Source organism: Carassius carassius, chromosome 3 (assembly GCF_963082965.1).
Source record: "Carassius carassius chromosome 3, fCarCar2.1, whole genome shotgun sequence".
Classification (NCBI taxonomy): domain Eukaryota; kingdom Metazoa; phylum Chordata; class Actinopteri; order Cypriniformes; family Cyprinidae; genus Carassius; species Carassius carassius.
In genome coordinates, this window is record NC_081757.1 from 16436133 (window position 1) to 16460052 (window position 23920).

At 38.1% G+C, this 23920-nt stretch overlaps 1 protein-coding gene across 1 annotated transcript; it reads left to right on the forward strand.

Annotated features, from left to right (window-relative positions):
• The first annotated feature begins 5 nt into the window (after positions 1-5).
• On the forward strand, positions 6-22670 carry LOC132121735 (sodium/hydrogen exchanger 5-like). The gene is made up of 16 exons (XM_059531470.1): positions 6-519; positions 7306-7608; positions 7769-7932; positions 10927-11005; positions 11106-11283; positions 12531-12751; positions 13114-13316; positions 14881-14970; positions 16357-16427; positions 16512-16638; positions 18349-18440; positions 18799-18925; positions 19070-19219; positions 20029-20101; positions 20195-20326; positions 20407-22670. The coding sequence occupies exons 1-16, from the start codon at positions 180-182 to the stop codon at positions 20973-20975; spliced, it is 2919 nt and encodes a 972-aa protein (XP_059387453.1). The 5' UTR covers positions 6-179; the 3' UTR covers positions 20976-22670.
• Positions 22671-23920: the final 1250 nt, after the last annotated feature.

Here is a 23920-nt window from a genome sequence, read left to right on the forward strand (position 1 = left end):
CCTCGTGCGCGAGCGAATCACGTGTTCCTATACGCCAGCTGCACCTTCGCGAGTTACCGGCAAGTGGAGTGTGTGTTGATGTTGTAAACCGGTAATGGGGCGTCCCGCGGAGGGCTTCCCATCGCAACAGGATTGTATAAAAGCAATGAAGATGACACGCCGTTGAACACGCCAGAAAGATGCGGGGCTTGAGTTTGCTCCTGTTCATAACGGTGGCTCGTGATGCTGTGACTGACCTTTACGTGACAGCTGCATCGCTGCAGCCGGAGCTGGGGGCGAGCGCCGCACCTGCCGTCACATCCCCCGTCGCCTCGCGCTATATTCCAGAAGAGTACGGGCATCCCGGTATTGCGCTCGCACGGTCTGCGGAAGAACCGGCGGCGCCGAGCTCGGAGGACGGAGAGTCGTCTCACCACCACGGAGGAGGAGGTTACAAGATAGTGCAGTGGGAATGGAGCTACGTGCAGACACCTTACATTATAGCCAGCTGGCTTTTAGTGGCCAGTGTGGCGAAAATACGTAAGTTCTGTAATAATAATGTAGTTTTCGCGTACTGAACGAGTTGTTTTGACTGTGGTGTTTAGTCGCTTCCTCTGTCCGTTTGGCGGAAAGTTGACTTTCTTAAGGACGTTAATGTCTAGGGTTTTTATTTTAGTAAAGCGCAGCGCGGTGTATTCAGTAGATGGCTGTAAAACCGTGCGTAAGAAGCGCAAGGCACGCTGGCAGACGCTGGTGGTTGTCATGGCAATAAAGCCCATACATTTCCTCGGGGACATTGTGATACAATAACAATAAAAAATATAGCTGCAAGCAGCAATTACGGGGCCAAGCACTCCAACGGCAAATTTAGGAGCTAAGCATGGCATGAAGGACCACACCAAATGCAGCAGTGAGCAGTTACAGCAATTTTAGAATGATTGTAACTGAAATGGCTGAAAAATCATAAATACAACCACTAGTAATATGATTAAATGGCTTAGCACTTTTGACCAAGGGGTGGCGCTGTTATCAAATCATTTTGGCGGTGTTCTGTGAGAGATGACGATGGCACACACAAAGTTTGGTGTCAATATGCCAAAGCATTGCAGTGATATAGGCTGAAGTGTCATCTTGGCATGATGCCTCAAATTTGTTGTGGTGGTATGCGAAAACGGTTTTGTCTATCGACACAAAATCCCTAACTTTTTGTCAGCACAGTCTGTAGATCATCTGATTCGAATTTGGTGAAAATCAGACCTACGGTTGATGAGGAGTTTGAAAAAGTCGGTTTTCAACATAAATCAAAATGGCGGACCGGAAGTTCAGCTTACTCTGGCATATTTGGTATCTATGTTGTCGGCATAACACAGGGAATACTTTGAGACCAGTGTCATTGCAATAGGCTAATGCATTAAAAAGTTATTCGCATTTATAAAAGTGTAATAATTCATGGTTAGTTAATGGTTTATTACTCTTACTCCAAAGCGTTCAATATGTCTATTGTCAGCACAACCCAAGGAATATTTTGAGATCAGTTTCATTACAATAGCCTAATGCACTCAAAAGTTATTAGCATTTTTGGAAATTTCATAATTTAAGGTTAATTATTGGTTAATTACTCTTGGCCAATAGGTGGTGCTGGTACTGTTACAAAGTTTGGTGCAAATATGTCAAAGCTTTGTTGAGATACAGCCTCAAATGCATTTTGGCATCCTTCCAGCAAATTTGTTGATGCTCTAAATGAGAACCGTTTCGTATATCGACACGAAATACATAACTTTTGGCCAGTGGGGTCTGAAGATGATCCGCGTCAAGTTTGGTGAAAATCGGACTAACGGTCTAGGAGGAGTTCGAAAAAGTAGATTTTCAACATTAATCAAAATGGCGGACAGGAAGTATGGCCAATTTGGGAATAATTGGATTCGTTGTTCTCGGCATGACGCAAAGAATATAGGGAGACCATTATAATTTCAATAGTCTAATTTATTCAAAAGTTATTAGCATTTTTTAGATATTTCATTATAACTCTTGACGACAAGGTGGCGCTGCCACCGAACTTTTTGAGTACCTTCAGGGCATGGAGCCGAATATTTTTGTAATTATTTTCATAACGATACGATAATGCGTTCAAAAAATACAGCATTTTAAAACATAATTCAAAATGGCCGACGCCTAAAATGGCTGGAAATCTGGATATCATTCGACTCAACATGACTCACTGAATCTAAAGAGACCAGTTGTGTGATTTTTGGCCAAACTATTCAGAAGTTATAAGTCAAAATATGCATTTTTCATATCTCCTGACCACTAGGTGGCGCTGTTTCGAAACACTGCAGGTAGTCTCAGGTCATGATTATTATAACACACACCAAGTTTGGTCTCAATATGCCAAAGCGTTGTCGAGATATAGCCTCACATGCATTTTGTGTGCTTTTCGTCAAATTTGTTCATGTGTCATTAGAGAACAGTTGGACAAATCAACTTGAATTCCATAACTTTTTGCCAGCATGGTCTGAAGATGATCTAAACCAATTTTCGTGAAAATCGGACTAACCGTCTAGGACAAGTTCGAAAAAGTAGGTTTTTCAAAAAAAAATTGAAAATAGAAAAAAAACTATTTTTGGGTTAAATCGACTTGGAATGAGCCAAGGATTCAGAGGAAAAAAAGAATTATAATTTTCTGGCTTACGGTTCAAAAGTTATTAGCATAAAAATATTGAAACTTTGGACAAGTGGTGGCACTAGAGAGTTGGAGTTAGGGACTTCAAATTTGCTGTACTGTAGTTAATGTTGGGACTGTCCTCTATCAGTGTGCCCAATTATACAACTTTCCCGCAATCGGTTCTATGGGCTGCCATAGACTTGCGGCGGAAGAAAAAAATTACGCTAACGGATACAATAGGTGCCTCTTCCAGCAGCAACCTAGTTTTCTCAGGAGGTCTCCCATCCAGGTACTGACCAGGCTCAGCCCTGCTTAGCTTCAGTGGGAAACCGTTCTTGGGCTCCAGGGTGATATGGCTGCCGGATAGCACTGTACCTACTTTGCGGTTTTGATGGGTTTCTATTTGTACCTATAATTTTCTCGATTTTTCTTTATTGCAATCAGTGCTGTAAAACCCCGCGAGATATCTCTGTGCACCGTATTCCCGCCGATCGGTCCGGCACCTTTCCAAAGGCACGAGCCCCTGTGGACAGTAGCGTGCTCTGACTCGTCATTAGTCTCGCGCGGTCAGTGTTGCCAGATTGGAAATGCCCAAGTATCGTACCAGAAGTTCAAAATTATCGTATTTGGAAGAAAATTATCGTACACGAGTCAAAAGAGTTATTTATCTATTCTAAACCAACAACATTTTGACACGACCTGCAAATTAGCACAATAGATAACAAGGCGTATTGTTGGAAGGAAGCAATGAGACAAAATACTATCCCATTATTTTCAGTGACTGTCTCCGGCGTGGCGCATATTAAAACATATTTAAATGATTTTTAACACTTGCTTCGTCGCATCCAGTGAAGAAGGAATTTAGCTGTTTCTGCGTGGTGCAGTAACTCCACATCTGAGTCGCTGTCATCGGAATCCTGCATGTTGATGTTGAAGGGGTTCTTTCTGTCATGGACCGCAACTAGTTCAGGGCACCCTCCTGCATTCTTAACACACTCTGAGGTGCACACCAACGCATTTAGAGTGTCTGTAATGAGCCGATTTCGTGTATGAGTAAAGAAGCCCTATGACTGCAACTACCATCATTTAAATTTTCATAAAATTCTGAAATTATCGTACATTACGGGATTTTTTTCATTATTGATCGTACAGAGGTAAAAATTATCATACAAATACGATAATTATCGTACGTCTGGCAACACTGCGCGCGGTGTTCTGCTGCTGATGGGAAGTTCGATTCTTGACCACGAGTCGGTTCTTTCGAACTGTTTTACGAAGAACACGTTTAAAAAAAATCGATTCAGTTCATTTACTCACCCTCATGTTTTTCCAAACATGTAAGATATTTTCTTCTGTTGAACACATAAGAAGATATTTCGAAGATTTGGTACAAGCATTCTTAAAAATATCATCATCTGTGTCCAACAGCAGAAACAAACTCATGCAGGTGAGGAACAACTTGTGGGTGAGAAAAATACAGTTTAGATTTTTGGGTGAACTCTTTAAATCGGCACTGTTTGGCATGTGTATGAATAATATTTTCATACCATAAAGTTATTTACAATATGTTTAACTTGCAACACTGATGCTATTTGTTTAATAGTTTTTTTTGGTCAAAATCAATTAGTTAGATGCTTGTACAATCATCTTCTCTCGGCTCATTACAAATAAGATGATTCTTGCTTGAGTTTACATGAGAACCATATGAGTTTGTGTTATTCATGAATGAATTTGAGCCCTTTTGTTAAATGGTTCAACTGATTCAGTGAAAAGATCCACCTCATATGAATGATTTCTTTATGGGAGAGGTCTGTTGTATTCAGTTGTGCTGCAGTAAGTAGTAAATTGAAAGCTCACATAGTGCCAAATGTACATCATAATAATATCTTAAGAACACAGGAGACTTCTCAGTTTTAATGGTACTATCAACTTGCAGATTAATAATGACCCATGAATGCAGAATTCAGGATTTGAGGACAAAATGGCTAACAAAAAAAAAAACTCGCTGTAGATTTTGTGGCGTAGGTTATTCATGAAAATACACTCATATTCATACACAAAATGCACTGCCACCTGTATTTGCATGTGTGGGTGTCTCTCAGGCGTCTCTCCAGCTTGTATTTTTGGCTATGACATGGTTATATCAGATCATTTAGTTCTGGTAGCTCAATCATCTGTTTCTTCATGATTCAATTGCCACGGTAACACCATCAAAATTCACTCTGAATATTTATCTTGCATCTAGAGAAAGTATACTGTCTGAAGCACCTGCGCACAATGTTCAGCTGAGTTCAGTGCTGAGTACACAAAGCCTGAACAGGTGATAAGAAAGCAGTACATACTTTTATAGTGTGTCACCTACATACAGTAAGTGACAAAACCACAAAAGGCAACGTGTTTTATAATATCCTTAAACTACTGTTTCATAATGACACTCATAACATTGCATCAGTACATTATTGAAATTACATATGCTCTTATTTGCTCAAAATGAAAAACATATATATATATTACTAAAGTGAAATATTATTAACATTTAAATGACTTTTTCTGATTTTTAAATACATTTTAAAATGTAATTTATACCTGTGATGGCAAAGCTGAATTCTCAGCAACCATTTCTCTAGTCTTCAGTTTCACATGATCCTTCAGAAATCACTGATGCACAAAAAATATTTGATATTTTTAGTGATGAAAACTGTTTTGCTTAAAACCTTCTTAATTTTCTTTGATGAAGGTCCAATAGAACAACATTTATCTAAAATGGAAATCTTTTGTAACATTGTTTACCGTCTCGTTCGTTAACTTTCATGATTAAAAAAAAACAGACACTGTGTCACTTTCACCCTCTCATTTTTCAGAGTACTGCATTCAGAACACACTCTTTTCAAACATCCATTCTCTCACAGTTGTAGAGTTTGAGTCATGGGGTTTTATACAAAGCACAATCCCATTACACACACACTTTAGTTTAATGACAGACCTGTTCTAATGTTAATAAAGATCCCCCCACTCTATATTCCTAATTTGCTGTGCAAAAGTTCTCTCTCTGCCTGTCCTTGAAAATGAAGGGCATCGGTGTAATTGGATTTAATTTTCTTTCATTAGGTTTGTAATTATATGTGGACTGATTATTAAAACCTTATGTCAAGTAATAATTTAAAAGCAGGAGGTCTCGTGATAGAAATGATTAAGCAGTACCAAGAAGCATCATATTCACACATATGAAGGTCTTTTCTATTACAACAGTAAGAGGTTGTACAGGTGTCAGTATGAATGAAATGAATCTGTAGCTCTGTGTATTTTATATCTATATAGGCTTGTTTGTTGTTTAGTGTTTGTGTGTGCACACATGCATGTGTTTGTGCAGATGTCTAGTATGCTTTTTTTTGGGTGTACGTCAGTGTTTTTCTGTCCTTGTGTGAATGACTCATGGTGAGCGGTGATTGTTATGTTTCTTGGCAGAGGTGTGCAGCGTGTTCTCCCTCCTCCACAAAATCACTCAGATCGCGGAAACATTAATAATTAGTGCCATTAGAATCTCTCAATATGCTGTAATGTGTTGTGATTTTACACACTGGCATTTCATGAGGACTACTTTTGTAAATGAGGTCAGTGTGTGTAATAAGCTTTATTAATCAACATTATTTTGAGGAGGAACCAGGAACCTGAGTTATTGGGGTTTTTGTGGTGTGATTGTTCCGCTTCTGATAATCACTTGTACGGCCATTTGATATGTCTTGTGAATGGAAACTGGTCAGACTGAATTTCCCAGTGGAAATATTGTGATGAACTCTTTCGTGGAGTAAGGTCATGCATTTTACTGGTGAAGTGAGTATGCAGTCACCTTGTCCAGTTTTTGGCCGTTTGTTTCGTTTGTGTATATTATACTTCTTTCTTAAAGCTGTAGATTGAGATTGATGTTTTTGTGCCAGCACACTGTCCCTCTGTGACTCACTATTTGTCACTGCAAGGCATTGTACGTTAGAGTGGTGTTGAGTAACAATTCACCTGAAACCACGGTATGGAATTACAGCAGCCGCAACTTATAAACTACTCTTTAAATGAGGCTTGTTGGCTGCTGTGGGCTTTGAAGCTTTTAGCTTTTTGCATGCTTTTTGCATTTGCGTGTTTATAAAATTGGCATGTGTGCATCTGGAAGCAAGTTGGAAACTTTGTTACAATTTTTCATCCTTTAATGCATGACATCCAGTACAGTGGAAAGATCTTTAAACTGTTTAGGGTATGATGTTTCATGTTGACCTTTGACCCTTAGTCATAATCCTGTATGACTGTCTTTTAATTTGCTTTAGGTTTTTTTAAACCACATGAATTCAAAATGCCTGACAAAATTAGGGATGCACTAAGTATCTCTAAAAGATCAGTCAGATATTGCAGTGATGTTTGAGATTTTGCAATCTATTTACTACGCAATACAATTATTATGCTATATAGTAATCACTGTACTAATTACTACAGTGCAGTACATGTGTGCAGTGTGCTGTATTTACATTATGTGCAAAATCAAACTCAAGTCTGTTTGAAAAGGGTCAAATTTAACATATAATTTTATGACTTTTAATGACACTGAATGGCAACATAATATCTCAATTCATTTTACCTTTGTTCCCTGTTCTCTTTTTTCTCTGGTCTGTAATCTACAGTGTTCCACTTCTCTCAGCGTTTCACCACAGCGGTCCCAGAGAGCTGTATGCTGATTCTGCTGGGACTGGTTCTGGGTGGAGTGGTTCTTATCGCCAGCAAGACGCAGCCGTACCAACTGGACCCAGGACTTTTTTTCCTCTTTCTCCTGCCAACTATAGTGGGGGATGCTGGGTATTTTATGCCAGCACGGCTCTTTTTTGACAACCTGGGAGCCATTTTGTTGTATGCTGTGGTAGGCACATTGTGGAATGCTTTCTGCACTGGATTCTGTCTCTATGGAGTCAAGATGGCAGGGGTCATAGGTGAGGGCACTCGAGGGCACTATGGTGAATCACCGCTTGCAATGTTTGAAGCTACCATCACAGATCTTTAACTTCTACACCACACCATTAGGGCTGTATGACGGCCAATTCTGTTGTAATTACTGACTGCAGCTTGTTTTTGTACTGTGTTTGTGTGCAGATGAAAAAGTGAACGCAGGTTTGATGGATTTCTTGTTGTTTGGAGCTCTGATCTCAGCTGTGGATCCTGTAGCAGTGCTCGCTGTGTTTGAAGAAGTCCATGTGAATGAGACACTCTTCATCATTGTCTTTGGCGAGTCACTGGTCAATGATGCTGTCACTGTGGTGAGTCAGGAGGATTTAGTTTTTAATCATCTTCCCTTGTATGACTCTTGTTTGCTTCGATCCTTTACTTATAAAAGACAAATTACTTTTTACTATATAAGCATGGGCAATGTGACACAATGTGGTCAGCAATGTGAGTGAGAAAATACACTACCATTTAAAAGTTTGAGGTCAGTAAGCTCTTTTTTTTTTGTAAGTCTCTTATGCTCACCAAAACTATTACTCCAGTCTTTAGTGTCACATGATCCTGCAGAAATGATTGTAATTTGCTCATTTGCTGTTTCCTGTTATTAGCAATGTTTTAGCAATCAGTATGCTTTGAAGCACTGAAAGTTCAAAATAATACAATTTATTGAAATAAAAATATTTTTTAACAAGAAAAAGGCTTTTCTGTCCTTTTTGATAAATTTAATTCACCCTAGCAAATTAAAAGTATTAATTTCTTTTAAAAGATCTGTAGTACCATAGATGAGGTTACTCAATCTTGGCATGACATGATAGAGTGTTTTGATATACCTACTTACGCTAATTATTTTCTTGTGGACATTTGAGAATTTGGGGATTTAAAAGGCTCAGGGAGAGCTCAAGACATCCTTCCTTCTGTGTTCTCTCTGTTCAGTCGCATGTCTGTTGTTATGGTAACATTACACCAGAAACCTCTGCTGTGGTGCTGACATGATTATGTTATAAAACATAACCAGAAGTCATTTACTTGCTCTGGAGAAGCAAATCGATAGTAAATGACTTTGGCAAAGACATTTCCACTGAATTACCCAAACCATTTCTTTGTATTTTTTTATATAATGACTCTGAGGTCATACAGTAGCTACTGGTTAGAGATAAACTGATTTAGTGTTAATTGTTCATGCTATGTCTGTGGTATAGAATATCAAGCTCTTGCTTGTGCAGTCTTGAGTTTGTGTTGACTGTTGAAGTCTTTAGATTTATAGCGATCACACTTGTTGACCCAAATGTAAAGGATTACACCCAGTGACCCTTCATCACTAAACACCCCACCTACTTCACCTCATTCTACCCTACAGCATCAGCCTCACTCTGTCTGGAATGTAAAAGCATGGATGTATCCATCCATATCTGAATGCCATTCAGAAGATTAGTCTTCTGGGTCTGCATATTTATGCTTGAATACACAGGTTATACGGGGAACAGCAGTAACAGACAGTAGTGGAAAAGTTTTGAGTTGCTCTTTTATAGGTCAGTTGTGAATGTTGTAAAACTGCATCCAACACAAAGGGCAAATCAAAGATTATGAATTACCAGTCTGGACAAAGACAGAGACTCTTATACACGTTCAACTCTAAAATCAGAACTGACATTTTATTTTTTATGCCTTTAAGGGAGAGTTCACCCCCAAAATGACAATGCTGTCATCATTTACTTTGTTCCAAAACTGTGTGACTTTGTTTCTTCTGCGGGATATAGAAGATATTTTGAGAAATGTCTCTTTTTATTTTGTACATATTCAATGGAAGCCAGTTGGCAGCACCACTTGTTTGTGTTACCAACATTCTTCAAAATATCTTCTTATTAATTGTCTCACAGAAGACAGAACGTCATACAAGTTTGGAACAACATGAGGGTGAATAAATGATGACAGAATTGTTCATTTTTGGTGAACTATCCCTTTAAATGGCAATAAATAACAGCTTTTCTCAGCCATAATAATTTTCTTTTGTTCTGTTCATGTCAATGCTCTTTGAGCTGTGTCGGTACGAGATTTCTATTGTAAGTCTCCTTTTTAGAAGCTTAGTTGTAAAGTTAACACAGTCACATTCTAGGGATTTTCCCCTTATGAGCTGGTTCTCACCAAGCTTTAACGTAGAAGTGCCAGTGGGTTAGAGTGTGATTGTGTGTCTTTTGAGGACATGCTATTTGGAATGCATACATTCTCAATACATACCAATTAATATTGGTCATGACTTAGATTGATGCTAAATTGAGTGCTGCCTTCGCAATCTACAGGAAGAGTCTAAAAACAAGTGGATACCATTCAAACCAGCATGCACTTAAAAATGAAAGGCTGTTACTGAAAATCCAGCTTTGACTTTGCAATCAGACTAATCTGTTGTTAATTAGACACTTTTTGTTATTGATAGGCACTGAATAACAGATTGAAAAAAGTCTTGTTAACAAATGACAAGGGGACAGGTGCAGCCTCTTCTTCTTATAATCATTATCAACGGTAACACAATGTTAATTTAGTGATGAGAAGGAGCTGAACACACTTGAGTCAAATGCAGGGCTCTGTCTCTTGTGCTACTGGCCTAATGGCCATATCATATATTATTCAAGGCAATTATGAGACATTTAAGATGGACAAAGCTCTTCACAAAATTGCACATCTTCAGTTTGATTGCTGAGCTGCATATTAACTCACCTGATGTGTGCAATAGGAAATCTTATATTGCTATTACGGGGAACAATTTCAAATGCACTTTCAGTCTGTCCATGCACTTTCTACAGTAGCTTTAAATCTTAGCGTTGACTACATATATACATTCATTAAGGTAACACTTTAGCTTAGGGACTAGTTCTCACTATTAACTAGTTGCTTATAAGCATGCATATTGGCGTTTTATCAGTCCATATAAAGCACATATTTATGCCTTCTGCATGACCTTATTTTAGATTCTTAAAAATCTGCATATTAGAATGCTTTCTGAAGGATCATGGGACACTGAAGACTGGAATAATGACTACTGAAAATTTACAGGAATAGATAATTATTTAAATTGTAATAATATTTGACAGTATTACTGTTATCTCTATTTTGATCAAAAACATGGAGCCTTGGTGAGCATAATTAAACATTTTAGATTTAAAAATGTAAGAATCTTTCCGACCCCAAATTTTGAAATGTTATTATCATTTAAAGGTGTAGAGTTTTTGTTTTTTAAAGTTTCAATGTCTATTTTATTTTTATTTTTTAGATGTATAGATTGGCAAGGGATAAATTTGTAATTCCCTCAACAGGTCTTATATAAAGTGTACATATCCTTTGTGGAAGTGGGACCAGGAAATGTTCACACTGCAGACTATTTTAAAGGAATTGGTGAGTACAAAATGTATCAGTTGTTTCTGTCACACCCAGTTGCTGAGTGAGTTTAAAAAATAATAATAATAATTCTTTATCTTATAATGAATTATTCCAGCATCGTTCCTCATTGTCAGTATTGGAGGGACTTTGGTCGGTCTCATCTTTGCCGTTATTCTGGCCTTTGTCACTCGTTTTACAAAGAAAGTGCGCATCATAGAGCCACTGTTCGTCTTCCTCTTGGTTTACCTGGCCTACCTGACGGCAGAACTCTTCTCTCTGTCAGCTATTCTATCGTGAGTATTGCCACTGCTAGCATACTCATCTCAATAATTTGACTTATTTAAAAACATACTTGTAAAATGCACTGTGACCAGGGAATTTATTTAGTCAAATAATATACAGTCATGTATAGTAAATATTACTGAAAATATGAAATGAAAAAAGATTTGTATGAGCATGAGGGGATAGAAAATATCATAAGCTTAGAATAAAAAATAGAAGTCAGGGGAAGGTTCCTGTCATGATAGAAAAATAACTGTGTCTGTGCAGCTCTGTGACAAATGCTGTAGTGGCTGACATTTAAAACGGTGAGAAGTTAAATGACAGTATTAATGCAGAGAGTGGGAATGATTCATACCTAAGAGTACTACAACGAGAGAGTGAGAATATATGAGCATAATAGAGAAAGGAGAACGAAAACATCAGGGTCAGGGATAAATTATACAATGAATGAAAAGTGGCGAGTGCGCTTGTTTAGATGAGCTGTATATAAATATTTCCACTACCAATTCGAAGATTGTTTCAGATTGTTTTCAAACCATTTGTGCTGACCTGTAAATCTCAGTAGTTTTTTTTTGGCGGTCATAAATCAGATAAGGGGATTATGAAGAGAGGAATTAGATTATTTACCCATTTTAGTATTGCTCAGCAGAGCATTAGAACAGATTTTAAGATGCAGAGTCATGCTCGAATACAACATGCCTTAAGGACAGAGATCAGTAGTACAAGATATGAAGTAATGATTTATCTTGTATGTAGTTCAAAGTAAAGGCATGTCTTTCAGATTTTATAAGTACAGTACATAATAATGCATTGCTTGGAGCGCCCCCTGATGGCACGTCATCACACATACTGCACAAGGTGCAATTGAGTTAGGACTGAAATAAGCCATAGTAGGATTTAAAGATCATGGGAAAAGGCCATGTGAAACTGGATGACATAAATATGTTCTCATCAATATAATTTGCACTTTTTATTCTTGTCTGTTCTGTGGGTAATGCAGAGTGACTCATGTAACACAGCACTATGAGTATATGGAATGTAAATATGGAGCTATCTCGTATCTCTGTCTAAATATAGACATCAATCCAAAGGTACAAAGGTCTGAAACAATTTATATGAACATTAACAACCTCCCAGTTCAATTCTAAACTCAATTATTTATATTTTTTTCTTTGTATAAAAATACATGTATTGTATTCTATCATCATTATATCTAACGGTCTATCTATTATATCTTTCTAATGTATATCGATAATAGGATGACTTTCTGTGGCATTGGCTGCAAAAAGTATGTGGAGGCAAATATATCCCACAAGTCCCGGACCACCGTGAAGTACACCATGAAAACCCTGGCCAGTATTGCCGAGACGATCATCTTTATCTTTTTGGGTATCTCAGCTGTGGACAAGTCCAAATGGGCCTGGGACACTGGCCTTGTTGTCAGCACACTCATATTTATCTTAGTCTTCAGGGCCATGGGTGAGAGAGAGTCTATTCTATTCTATTCTTTTCAAAAAACATGATAGTCACATTGTATTGTTGGTACACTTTGGTTGCTGAAGTCAAAAACAAAAAGAGAACTGTTAATTGAAACTCTTCACTCAAAGTAAATTTTGCTTTAGAGTTAACTTTTACTTTGGCTTAAGGTTTTGGCTTTGGCACATTGGCTCATTTATTATTGTAAACCACGAAAGCTGAAAATATACCATATAGTACATAAGTTTTCATTTAACTTCTTTAGTCATTTATAATGGATTGAGATGCTGAATTAATCATTGCACTAAACATTGCAGTGGACTCAGCTGTAACAGTTAGCCTATGTATTTGCTCAACATTTGCAGGTGTTGTTGGGCAGACTTGGTTCCTGAACTGGTTCAGACTGGTTCCCCTGGACAAGATTGATCAAGTGGTGATGTCATATGGCGGTCTCCGAGGTGCGGTGGCCTTTGCGCTGGTGGTACTTTTAGATAAAGAACAGGTGATGGCTAAAGACTACTTTGTGGCAACAACCATAGTTGTGGTTTTCTTCACAGTAATGTTTCAGGTAACTGATTTAATTTTTCTGTATTCCTGCCAATTCATGTTTTCCCTCTCCATTCACCTTTACAGAATCATTATGTGTTAATAAAAGTGTTTTTTGTTCTGTTTCATCTTTCCTTATGCTCTGATTATTATTATTACTTGTGTGTGTGTGGGCAGCATACAGGTAATTGCCTTGCAGGGATGACATTTCCCCACTGCTGTGTCAAATTGCTGTTATTTCCAAAGCTGGTCTGACACAGAGATATTAATTATGATGAATGGAGTGATTTTGAAGGTGCTGCCTATGTGTAAATGCGTGTGTGTGTGTGATGTGCCCATCTGGCCAGTGCGAGGCATATTACCTTATTCCAATCTCATCCATTATTTAAGGCTGGAGAATCTCTGGAGTGTCTATGTGCGTGTTGTCATATCGGTGTATCCAACATGCCACAGTATATCTGACTGCTGAAATCATTAGGACATACTGCCAAGCTTTGGTTAGGAACTCATCTGTCAATAGATCCCACAAATATTCATGCTGGTTAGACAAGTATGCCTTTTTTTGTATTGCTTAAAAAAACTTTAAAACATGAAATAATATACATTTTAAGACTGTCAGTCTGGGGATTAGTGGTGAAGGTTTTTCAGCAAATCTGTCTGTAGGTTACATTGATATGCTAGCACTGTAGGTGCCTACAAAGTGGCTGTCTTTATGAGTGAGACATTGACTCATTCATTCAGCCTATTTGTTCAAAAACAATGATTCATACAGGACTTAAACAAGGGGCTGGCTAAATTTGAAACCACATACTACTCATATTATCTCTACTATATTAGGATATGGAAGGAATAGTTAGTGTAGTTTTTATAGTGTGATACAATTCCAAATTCAGACACTTTTTATGAGTGAGTCATTTGAGTCATTCATTCAACCAATTCATTTGAAAACACTCGATGAATTTGCAACTTCATACTAACATACTGCTATACATTTTTGCCTTATACAAGTATGTTAGCAATAATAAGAGTACGAGTAAATCCTTTTTTAATTTAACTCAAGGATTTTTTTGGCTAGTTTAGTAAGTAATTTTTAGTCAAATATTTTGACGTAGTGTCTGTAGTTCTGTACTTTAAGTACAGTTTTTCAGTATGTTTAACACAACTAAATTTGAATGAGTCATTGAATCATTCGCTTATACAATTTATTCAAAGACCGTGATTCACACGTAACATTGATTATGTTTCTGCTTCATTTAAAACCTCTTTCAGTGATAGAGCAAAAATTCACAAAATGATCTTATTCAGTATTAAGTTCTTGTTTATTCAAACTGTTAAATAAAAGCAATATTACATATGTGATCACGCTGCTGGTCTAAAGTCATTCGTAGGCCATAGTCCTGCTGATTTTCTAAAAACAGCATTTTTGCTAGTGTGATACTGCTTAATTAGGTAAAAAAGTTTATTTAAAAGACCAAAAAGACTGACTTGGTGCTTCTCCTAGAAATATGAGCTGTGACATTTAGTTGAGAGGTTTGGAGGTTTCCTTCTCTCTGATTTGTTGACATTTTGCTAATCTTTCCTCCCAGGGTTTAACCATCAAGCCTTTAGTGAAATGGTTGAAAGTGCCTCGCAGCACAAACAGAAAACCCACCATTAACGAAGAGATCCACGAGCGTGTGAGTCAATATCACATCCAATACTCTCATGCCTCTTTTCTGTCTCCGTTTCTCATCACCTGTCTCTCTCTGTCCCTGCCTGACTGCCTGTGGTGAAATGTGTGAGTGAAGATGTTGACCTTGCTGTCTGTGCAGTGATGTGATCTGACGACTGAAACAGCAGAATTGCGACCAACAGACTGACGTTAGACTCTTCATTCCAATGAATTAATCATCAGAGCCCTTTTTTGCCTTTCCATAAATAGATGTGCACACATAGGCAGAGGTCACACGGCCCCTTGCCATTTACCTCATCCTCTTTCTGAAGGCCTTACACACCCTGCTGCTGCATGCACACTCTGGGACTCAAGACTACCTGCTGAGCACTCTAAAACCTGCGCTAAAGATAGACTGTAGTGTAGCTGAGCTGGCAGAAGAGATACAAAATAATATAGGAGAGACAGAGAAAATAAAGCGGAATAGAAGAGACATTTTCTTGGAAAGCAGCAGTTTTGTTTGAACTTCCTATTTTTTTTTAATGGCATCGCTGTTGATAATAGCCTTGGATGCTGACATGAAATAAAGAACCTAATATATACAGTGGGGACGGAAAGTATTCAGACCCCCTTAAATTTTTCACACTTTGTTATATTGCAGCCATTTGCTAAAATAATTTAAGTGCTTTTTTCCCCTCATTAATGTACACACAGCACCCCATATTGACAGAAAAACACAGAATTGTTGACATTAAAAAAGAAAGACTGAAATATCACATGGTCCTAAGTATTCACACCCTTTGCTCAGTATTTAGTAGAAGCACCCTTTTGATCTAATACAGCCATGAGTCTTTTTGGGAAAGATGCAACATGTTTTTCACACCTGGATTTGGGGATCCTCTGCCAATCCTCCTTGCAGATCCTCTCTAGTTCTGTCAGGTTGGATGGTAAACGTTGGTGGACAGCCATTTTCAGGTCTCTCCAGAGATGCTCAATTGGGTTTAAGTCAGGGCTCTGGCTGGGCCATTCAAGAACAGTCACGGAGTTGTTGTGAAGCCACTCCTTCGTTATTTTAGATGTGTGCTTAGGGTCATTGTCTTGTTGGAAGGTGAACTTTCGGCCCAGTCTGAGGTCCTGAGCACTCTGGAGAAGGTTTTAATCCAGGATATCCCTGTACTTGGCCGCATTCATCTTTCCCTCGATTGAAACCATTCGTCAAAAGAAATGGCTTAAATTAAACTTAAATTATTTTAGCAAATGGCTGCAATATAACAAAGAGTGAAAAATTTAAGGAGGTCTGAATACTTTCGGTACCCACTGTAAATCTAAATGCAGAGATGTAGATAATTCAAATTAAATAGCCATAAATAATTTACAGAAGCACTGAACATGTCCGTTCTTCTGTGTTCAGGCCTTTGACCACATTCTGACAGCTGTGGAGGACATTGCCGGTTTGAATGGATACCATCACTGGAGGGACAAGTGAGCGGCACTTATACTCTTATGATAATAAATCTGCTCAGTGAAAATACAAAAACTAAAAAGAATCTTTTTTTTATCCTTTAGGTGGGAGCAATTTGACAAGAACTATTTGAGTAAGTTGCTGTTGAGAAAGTCTGTGTACCATAAGAGTGAACTGTGGGAGGCCTATCAGAAAATCAACATCAGAGATGCCATCAGTGTCATTGATCAGGTAAAAGTCTTAATGTAGCAATTTATGTGGTATACGGTCTGTTTATCAGCATTATTTTTAAAAGAAATTGTATTAGATTTGGGATTTGCTTGTTCTGTCATTAAAAAGGTAGATTGGAACGGTCACATTCTTTAGACACGGTGATGAAACGGTTGTCATGTATGGAGCTGTATTTCTGCATTTAGACATACAGTATCTCTCCATGGCGTTTTTGTAAGGGTTTCCATGCTGTATTATAATTGCTGACCGCTAGATGGGGCCCACACTCAAGAAATCAGTACTAGGTAAAAACCTCACTGCTGTGCGACACAACAATAAAACTGCTATAAAACCACTTATATTTTCATCTGCTTCCACTTCCAAGTTTTTATTCATTCAGACTTACTCACAGTCGTGTATCAAAGTTTTTCCAATACATTTTAATTGTATAACTTTTTGAATGAACATTAACTTTTGCACCGATGTTACTTAATGTTCTTCATAAAAGTGATACTGGAGTTTTTTTTATACTGGGGGGGTCTCTGGGGTTGGATGAGAGTCTGGTTGGGGGTCTCTGGGCCTTTAAAGGCTGAAAGCCCCTGGATTATGGCATGAGCCGAGGAAGCACGGAGATCTTTTCTCAGCCTCAAGAGAGTCGTTTGAGAAGAGCAGAGGATAATTGCTCTCTTTGTTAGTTACGCTGACGCCACTGTGTCTCTGCCAGTACTGGCCTTTTGAAGGCATCTGATACCTGTCAGCTCCAACATCAAACCTACCTACAGAAATACTCAGAGATGGCATCATACAAAGAGAGAGAAAGAGAGTGAAAGAGGAAAGAGAAAGAAGGGCCTCCAGTAGAGTGATGTAATGTATTTAAATATGATAACTGTTACACACTTCCCACTTGATGCAATTTAGTTGATTATAATTTGTCTTTAGTCATGTTAGATTCACCTTTTTAGAACACCTGGAACGCTAGTCAGGCGGCACTTTTGTCCTCGAGCGAGATCATTTCCTGTACCCTTGAGTTTCATAGAGCTCGGCTTCCTGAGAGGAGTTATCAAGCTAATATTAGCACAAGATTGAGAGATAGAAAACCTCTGTTTTTATTTGGACCACCCAGTAAAAGAGGCACAGAATCACTCTTAATATGGGCAGGGTAAAAACTAAATGTATCAACCAAAACATAAAAATAGAGTGTGTTCTTTTACTTTTGCTCTTACGTTTACTTGCATTTCTTTCCCACAGGTGTGTACTTACTGTGTGTCTATTTTTTATGAACTAGGAGGTCTCATGTAAGAGTGCAGACCAGACAGTGTTTAAACATATTGCTTATCCACATTGAGAATTAGTTACCCACATGCCGGAGTAATTTGCGGTTAGACGTACCATCTACTGTATATGGAGAATGTAAAACCGAGAGCTGCAATCTATATCAGGAGCAAAATTTACATTTAATCATTTAGCAGACGCTTTGACTGAAAATTGACTAAAACATTTAAAATGAATGCACACTTAAGGTGTGAGTGCACTTTGAAAAATAGCTGTATTATCATCTCAGGTGTGCATTATTTTCAGCAATGCAAGAACTGGAACTGCTTGATAGCTAGGCAGTTATAGAGCATCAATCAATAGCTTTATAATCAACTGTATGTGTCTGCCAGAATCAGAATCGAGCATAGAGTATGAGAGTATGTTTGATTCTAGGGTATTTCTCTGTCTCTCTCTCAGGGTGGGAATGTGTTGACCTCTGCTAGACTCTCTCTGCCTTCCATGGCCAGCAGAACCTCTTTTCCAGAGGTCACAAATGTTACCAACTACCTGTGAGTATGTGAATATGTTTCAGGACATTGAAAATGCTTTTGTTTAGGTACATTTTAATGTATCTAAATTAAGTGAAAAAGAGCTGTCATTTTATGAAATAATATTACAATTTAAAATAACTATAAAATTATATTTGTATATTTTTTAGCAGTCATTACTCTAGTCTTTAGTGTCACATGATCCTTCAGAAATCATTCCAATATGCTGACTTGTTGCTTAAGAAAAATCTTTTTGTGTGTTAGTGTGTGCAGGGACATAGGAGACATTTGGTACATATATGTGGTCTAAGTGCACATGTGTTTACATGCATGTTGGTTCGTGTAACTTTTCTGTGTCTCTCTGTGTGTGATCCCTCAGGAGAGAAAATGGCAGTGGGGTGTGTCTAGACCTCCAGGTGATTGACACGGTGCCAGGAGCCAAGATAGAGGAAGAGCTAGAGACACATCATGTACTTGCTGGAAACCTCTACAAACCCAGGAGACGGGTACAGATCCTGCCACACACACACACACACACACACATCCTCTCACTGAGAAGAGCTCTGAAGCATTATATTATATCAGTAAAATGGGTAACAATTTGTATGATGTGTTTGCTTTTGTTGACCTCTCCTCCTCTATTCCTGCAGTACCAGTCCCACTACAGTCGCCACTTCATGACAGTGGGTGAAAAAGAGAGACAGGACAGGGAGGTGTTCCAGAGGAATATGCGCAACCGTCTGGAGTCCTTTAAATCCACTCGTTACAAGCGCCACAAGAAGGATCGCAGTCAGAAAAAGGCAAGGGCTCAAAACTGCAGCAGAACACACTTATGTTGAGTTAGGGGGATCTGAGGGAGGCCAAGGTAGGCTAAAACAGACAAGTGTGTGTGTATGTATCAGCAGGTAATGTTTGTAGTTACTGGTGTGTATCATGAGTAATGACTAGCTAATGTGTGTGTGTGAATCTGCATGTGCATGTTATTGAGAGAGAGAAAATGAAAGGGAATGTTACAATTATTCTTCATTATTACTTCTTTTATTGAGTGATTGAAGTGACTGATATAAAGATATAATGTTTGACTGAAAGATATCCCTTCCAAATAAATGCTTTTCTTTTGAATTTGCTACTCGTAAAAGAATCCTTAAAAATGTATGTTTTCCACAAACAAACAAAAAAATGAAGCAGCACAACTGATTATATTAATAATATTGTATCTTAATCACAACCTCAGCTAATTTGAATTGTTTCTGAAGGATCATGTGACACTAAAGACTGGAGTAATGGCTACTGAAAATGTAGTTTTGCCATTGCAAGAATTAAATACATGAAAAAATATAGAAATATATAAAATTTCTAACAAGTTTAATATAAATTAATTGTTAATAAAATAAATGCTGAGGAAAAGAGATTTCTTTCAAAAACATAAAAAAATCTTACATATTGTAGACACACACACACACACACACACACACACACATATACATATATATGTGTGTGTGTGTGTGTGTGTGTGTAAATATCTTATGAAGCTATGATGATTAAGATAAGTTTTCGATATTTGTTTTCCCCACCCACATTTTAAAATGTTGATAATATTGTTTTACAGCGGAAAGGGTCAGATGCTAAAGAGCAAGACACCAATGACAAACCACGTCGAAATGTCAGCTGGCAGGACAAAGGTTGGTTGTCCAATTAACTGTTCATTAAGCTATGCCATGCTACTAAAAGTTCCCAGTGCATTGTGGGTAATATGTTTTTGTGCACGTCTTCAGACCCAGTTGTGGTTCCAGTGGCACCTGAGGAGGATAAACATGACCCTTCTGAACCAGATAAAGATGATGATGTAGGCATCACGTTTGTGGCTCGGAAAGCCCCAGAAACACCAAAGGAGAGACCAAAATCAGGTGAGATATGAATATGAGAACTTATTGTGTTTTGTCCCCAACACTTCTATATCTTCTTGTGTCTCTTTCTGTTCTTTCAGTACCAGCTGCACTGGATGTTTGTCAGAGCCCAGTCGCAGCCCCTCCATCACCAACATGTGGAGAGAAAAACCTGCCGTGGAAAAGTGGCATGGGTTCCCTCCCTCCATGTGTGTCTGTGGAGGCAACTAAAATTATCCCTATAGACCTGCAGCAGGCTTGGTACCAGAGCATCTCCTCTCTGGAGAGCCTGGCTTCTCCTCCAGCACCTCCGGAGCCTCAGCACCCACGTGTTAGCGCCCTCTCGAGGCTGGGAGGACCCCTGCGGACCCCAGCGAAGGGGAAAAGTAGTGGTAGTGGTGCAGGATCAGGAAGTAATACAGGTTCCCCAAGTTCAGGGCAGTTCAAGTTCCCTACAGGGAAGGAAGAAGAGGAGGAGGGTGCCCTCTCTCAGCAGCAGCAGGAAATGCAGCCGCTAATGTCATCTTTGAGACCTCCGCCACCACCTCCTCCAGCACCTGCCACGCAATCCGCAGGAAAGAGAAGGAATCCTTGTGTTTATCTTAGAAGTCTGGTGACAATGCCACCTTCTGGTGCGGAGCCACAAAGTAGGAGGCCGACCCAGCTGTAAAATCTCCCTCTTTCATGTTTTATCTTTTTAGGACCCTCAATCACCTAACTGCAGACATTTACCTCCTCAGGCCAGACTTTGTTTTTTAGAAAGTCAGTAAATTCCTTTCTAAGAGACTATTAATTTGGTTTCCTTTTTTAACACGAATAGGTTACGTGGGTTTAGAAATGGTTGGTAGAGTTTGCTGAGGGTCCAATCCTTTGTGTACAGGGCAGTTCCTTTCACAGTTGCTTTTTCTCTTAGTTTAAAGGGATCTGCCCTGTATTATGTACCTCTGCATATGTGATTGTACAACTACTGAACATATATAAGGCTAAACCACATTCCAAGGGCCTACTGGGTGTGTCTGTCAAACAGTGTTTTTTCACTCACATGAAAGAAAAGAAAATCACTTCATGGTTACTCATAACCTCACAGCTTTAATCTTTAATCAGCCAATCCATCTTTATACAAAAATGAGTAATACTGAGGTCTTCCCTTTTCAGACTGGGATGACAACGTAACAGATTACAGAAAGCACATGAGGTTAGGGTCACACCTCTTCAATCAGAGCCATTATCTCTCAGTGGGTTTTAAATATGCATAACAAATCCACACCCACAGTATTGGGTGACAAAAAACCCACGATGGTTGTCATCAGGAGCATTTATGCGGTGTACAGGATATATAAGCTTCTATGCAGCACATTACCTGTCCTTTGTTGTTGTGTTTGGGCAAAAAAGTAAAGCGTGTTAATTTATTTTATATTTATGTATCATCTTCATGCCTTTAATGCTTTTGCTTTTTGAATAACAGGGTTATGTGAATCTGCATTTTAATCTACAAATAACCAAAGTGTATTATGTTAATTGTTTAGTGTAATTTTCCTCCATTATTAATTATGATACTATATTTATAATCATGAATAACTAATTAAGGATCATCCAAATTGTATGTGCTTAATCAGTAGTAGGGGCCTGAAAATGAACTCTCACCATGTAAATTGTGTGCCTAATTATATTGTAGGTCTGATGTGATGCAAAATGTCTACAGAAATAATTGATCGAGACAATGCACAGACTAATCTATATAATCTAATGCACTTATTTTAATGAGGTTTCTCATGATCGACTGTATGCCGGCACAATGACTTGAAGATGGATGTAATTTCTCTCTTTTCTAAATATGTCGCCTCTCAGTCTGTTGCTCTATACTACATCTTCACCCTTAAAGTTTTTTACTGTACCATACAATGGAACAGAATTTAGGTTTTGCACATTATGTCGAATGCCATTTAGCCCAATTGTACTTGTGCTGTTGAAGCTGCTGTCTCATTGTTTTGTATTGCTGTGTAATTCTTTGTATGTACTGATGATTGTTGTGCCTTGAGAGGGACAGTGGAAGATTTTGAGAAAGAGGCCTTGTCGATCTTTATTGTGACTGTAAACGGTTTGGAGTGGTTTCGTGCTACTGTATGTTGTCTTTCTTGAACTTGTCGTGTTAGCAGACATGTTGCCCCAGTCGTTTGACCCCCTTGAAATTGAACTGGAATTAAATTATCCATCCATTAAATTTTAATGAAATTTTAATCTCTTTTCTCCCATATGTGTTTATTTTTGTAGGCATCTGTATTAGGTATCTGTGTGCCAAATATTGACTTTGAATAGCTTCCTGGAATAAAGTTAACATAAGAGAGGACAGTGCTTTTGAATGCCACTAGTTGTTTGTCTCATCATTTCATGTTCATTTACCTATTTAATGTTTAGACAAAAACTTATCATTCATGTATTCCAAACTGTGTCATATTTAGCTCAGCTGGCTTTTCGTCCATTTTAGGTAGATCCTAAGGAGGCCCAGTGAAGGGAACCTTTTGGTGAATAATGAAGTTATATTCCCCCTTCAACCCAGGAGTCCCTGTGGTTTAGGCAGGGCTTCCCGAGACTGCCCTCAAAAGACTACAGCGCATTTATGTGCTAATGTGCCATTTTCTCTTCCTCAAGTCCTGAAACAGATCTCGGGCACCGATGAAGTCACTGGCGAGAGAACAAAAGTTAGATTTGAATGTGGAGACTTAAAACTGATTCCACCAAGTGATTTTCCCACCTCACTTAATATCAGGGTTTTCTGTTGTTGCCCTCAGAAGTAATCTTAAGATTTCTCTGGTCATGTTTGATAAATAACTGTATCTATGAGCACTTTAGGCCTTTTGTTGAGTTTTAGAAATAAAAAAAAACTACAAATTTAGTTTGTCTACTAATGTCCAATAGTAGGGATTCTTTCTCTAACTGTCATTTTTGTCACATATTAGATTATGTATTGAGCTTGATAACATTCTTTAATGGAAGTGGCGTTAATGAAAATCGATGTAAAATGTTTAAAATTAATTATCCAGTTTTCCTTTGATGTTATGACTACGGCTAGCATTTTATATATCCTACGCAAAATGAAATATTTTCATACTTTTTTTTTATTTTGCAGTAATCAGGCAACTTACAGTTTTATTGGAAATAACGCACAAGAATGTGTCCTAATTTCAGCAGGCTGTTTACTACTAACTAAATAATTATGATGGTGCAATGGCATACTATTGGCCAGGGATATTCTTACCAGATTGCTGGTAATCAAACAGTTGGTGGTTGCCTTTGACTTCCATAATATGAAAAAAAATACTATGGAAGTCAATGGGAACCACCAACTGTTTGATTACCAGCAATTTTCAAAATATATTATTTTATGTTCAACATCAGAAAGCAACTCATACAGGTTTGGAACGACATGAGGGTGAGTAAATGATGACAGAATTGTCATTTTTGGGTGAACTATCCCTTTAACTTTGCTAAACTCATTCTCTCAAGGATTATTGGCATTATGTAATATTTAATAAATGAAAACGGCATCAAGATAACATGATACAGGACACTATAGTGTTCAAAATTATTTTAAACATAAAATAAAACATTGATTAT

Excerpts from the sequence above, each read along its gene's own strand:
- LOC132121735 (XM_059531470.1), top strand. The coding sequence starts at position 180 with ATGCGGGGCTTGAGTTTGCTCCTGTTCATAACGGTGGCTCGTGATGCT. Across the intron at positions 520-7,305 it reads GGCCAGTGTGGCGAAAATAC|TGTTCCACTTCTCTCAGCGT; the intron begins GTAAGTTCTGTA and ends TGTAATCTACAG. Across the intron at positions 11,284-12,530 it reads TCTCTGTCAGCTATTCTATC|GATGACTTTCTGTGGCATTG; the intron begins GTGAGTATTGCC and ends TATCGATAATAG.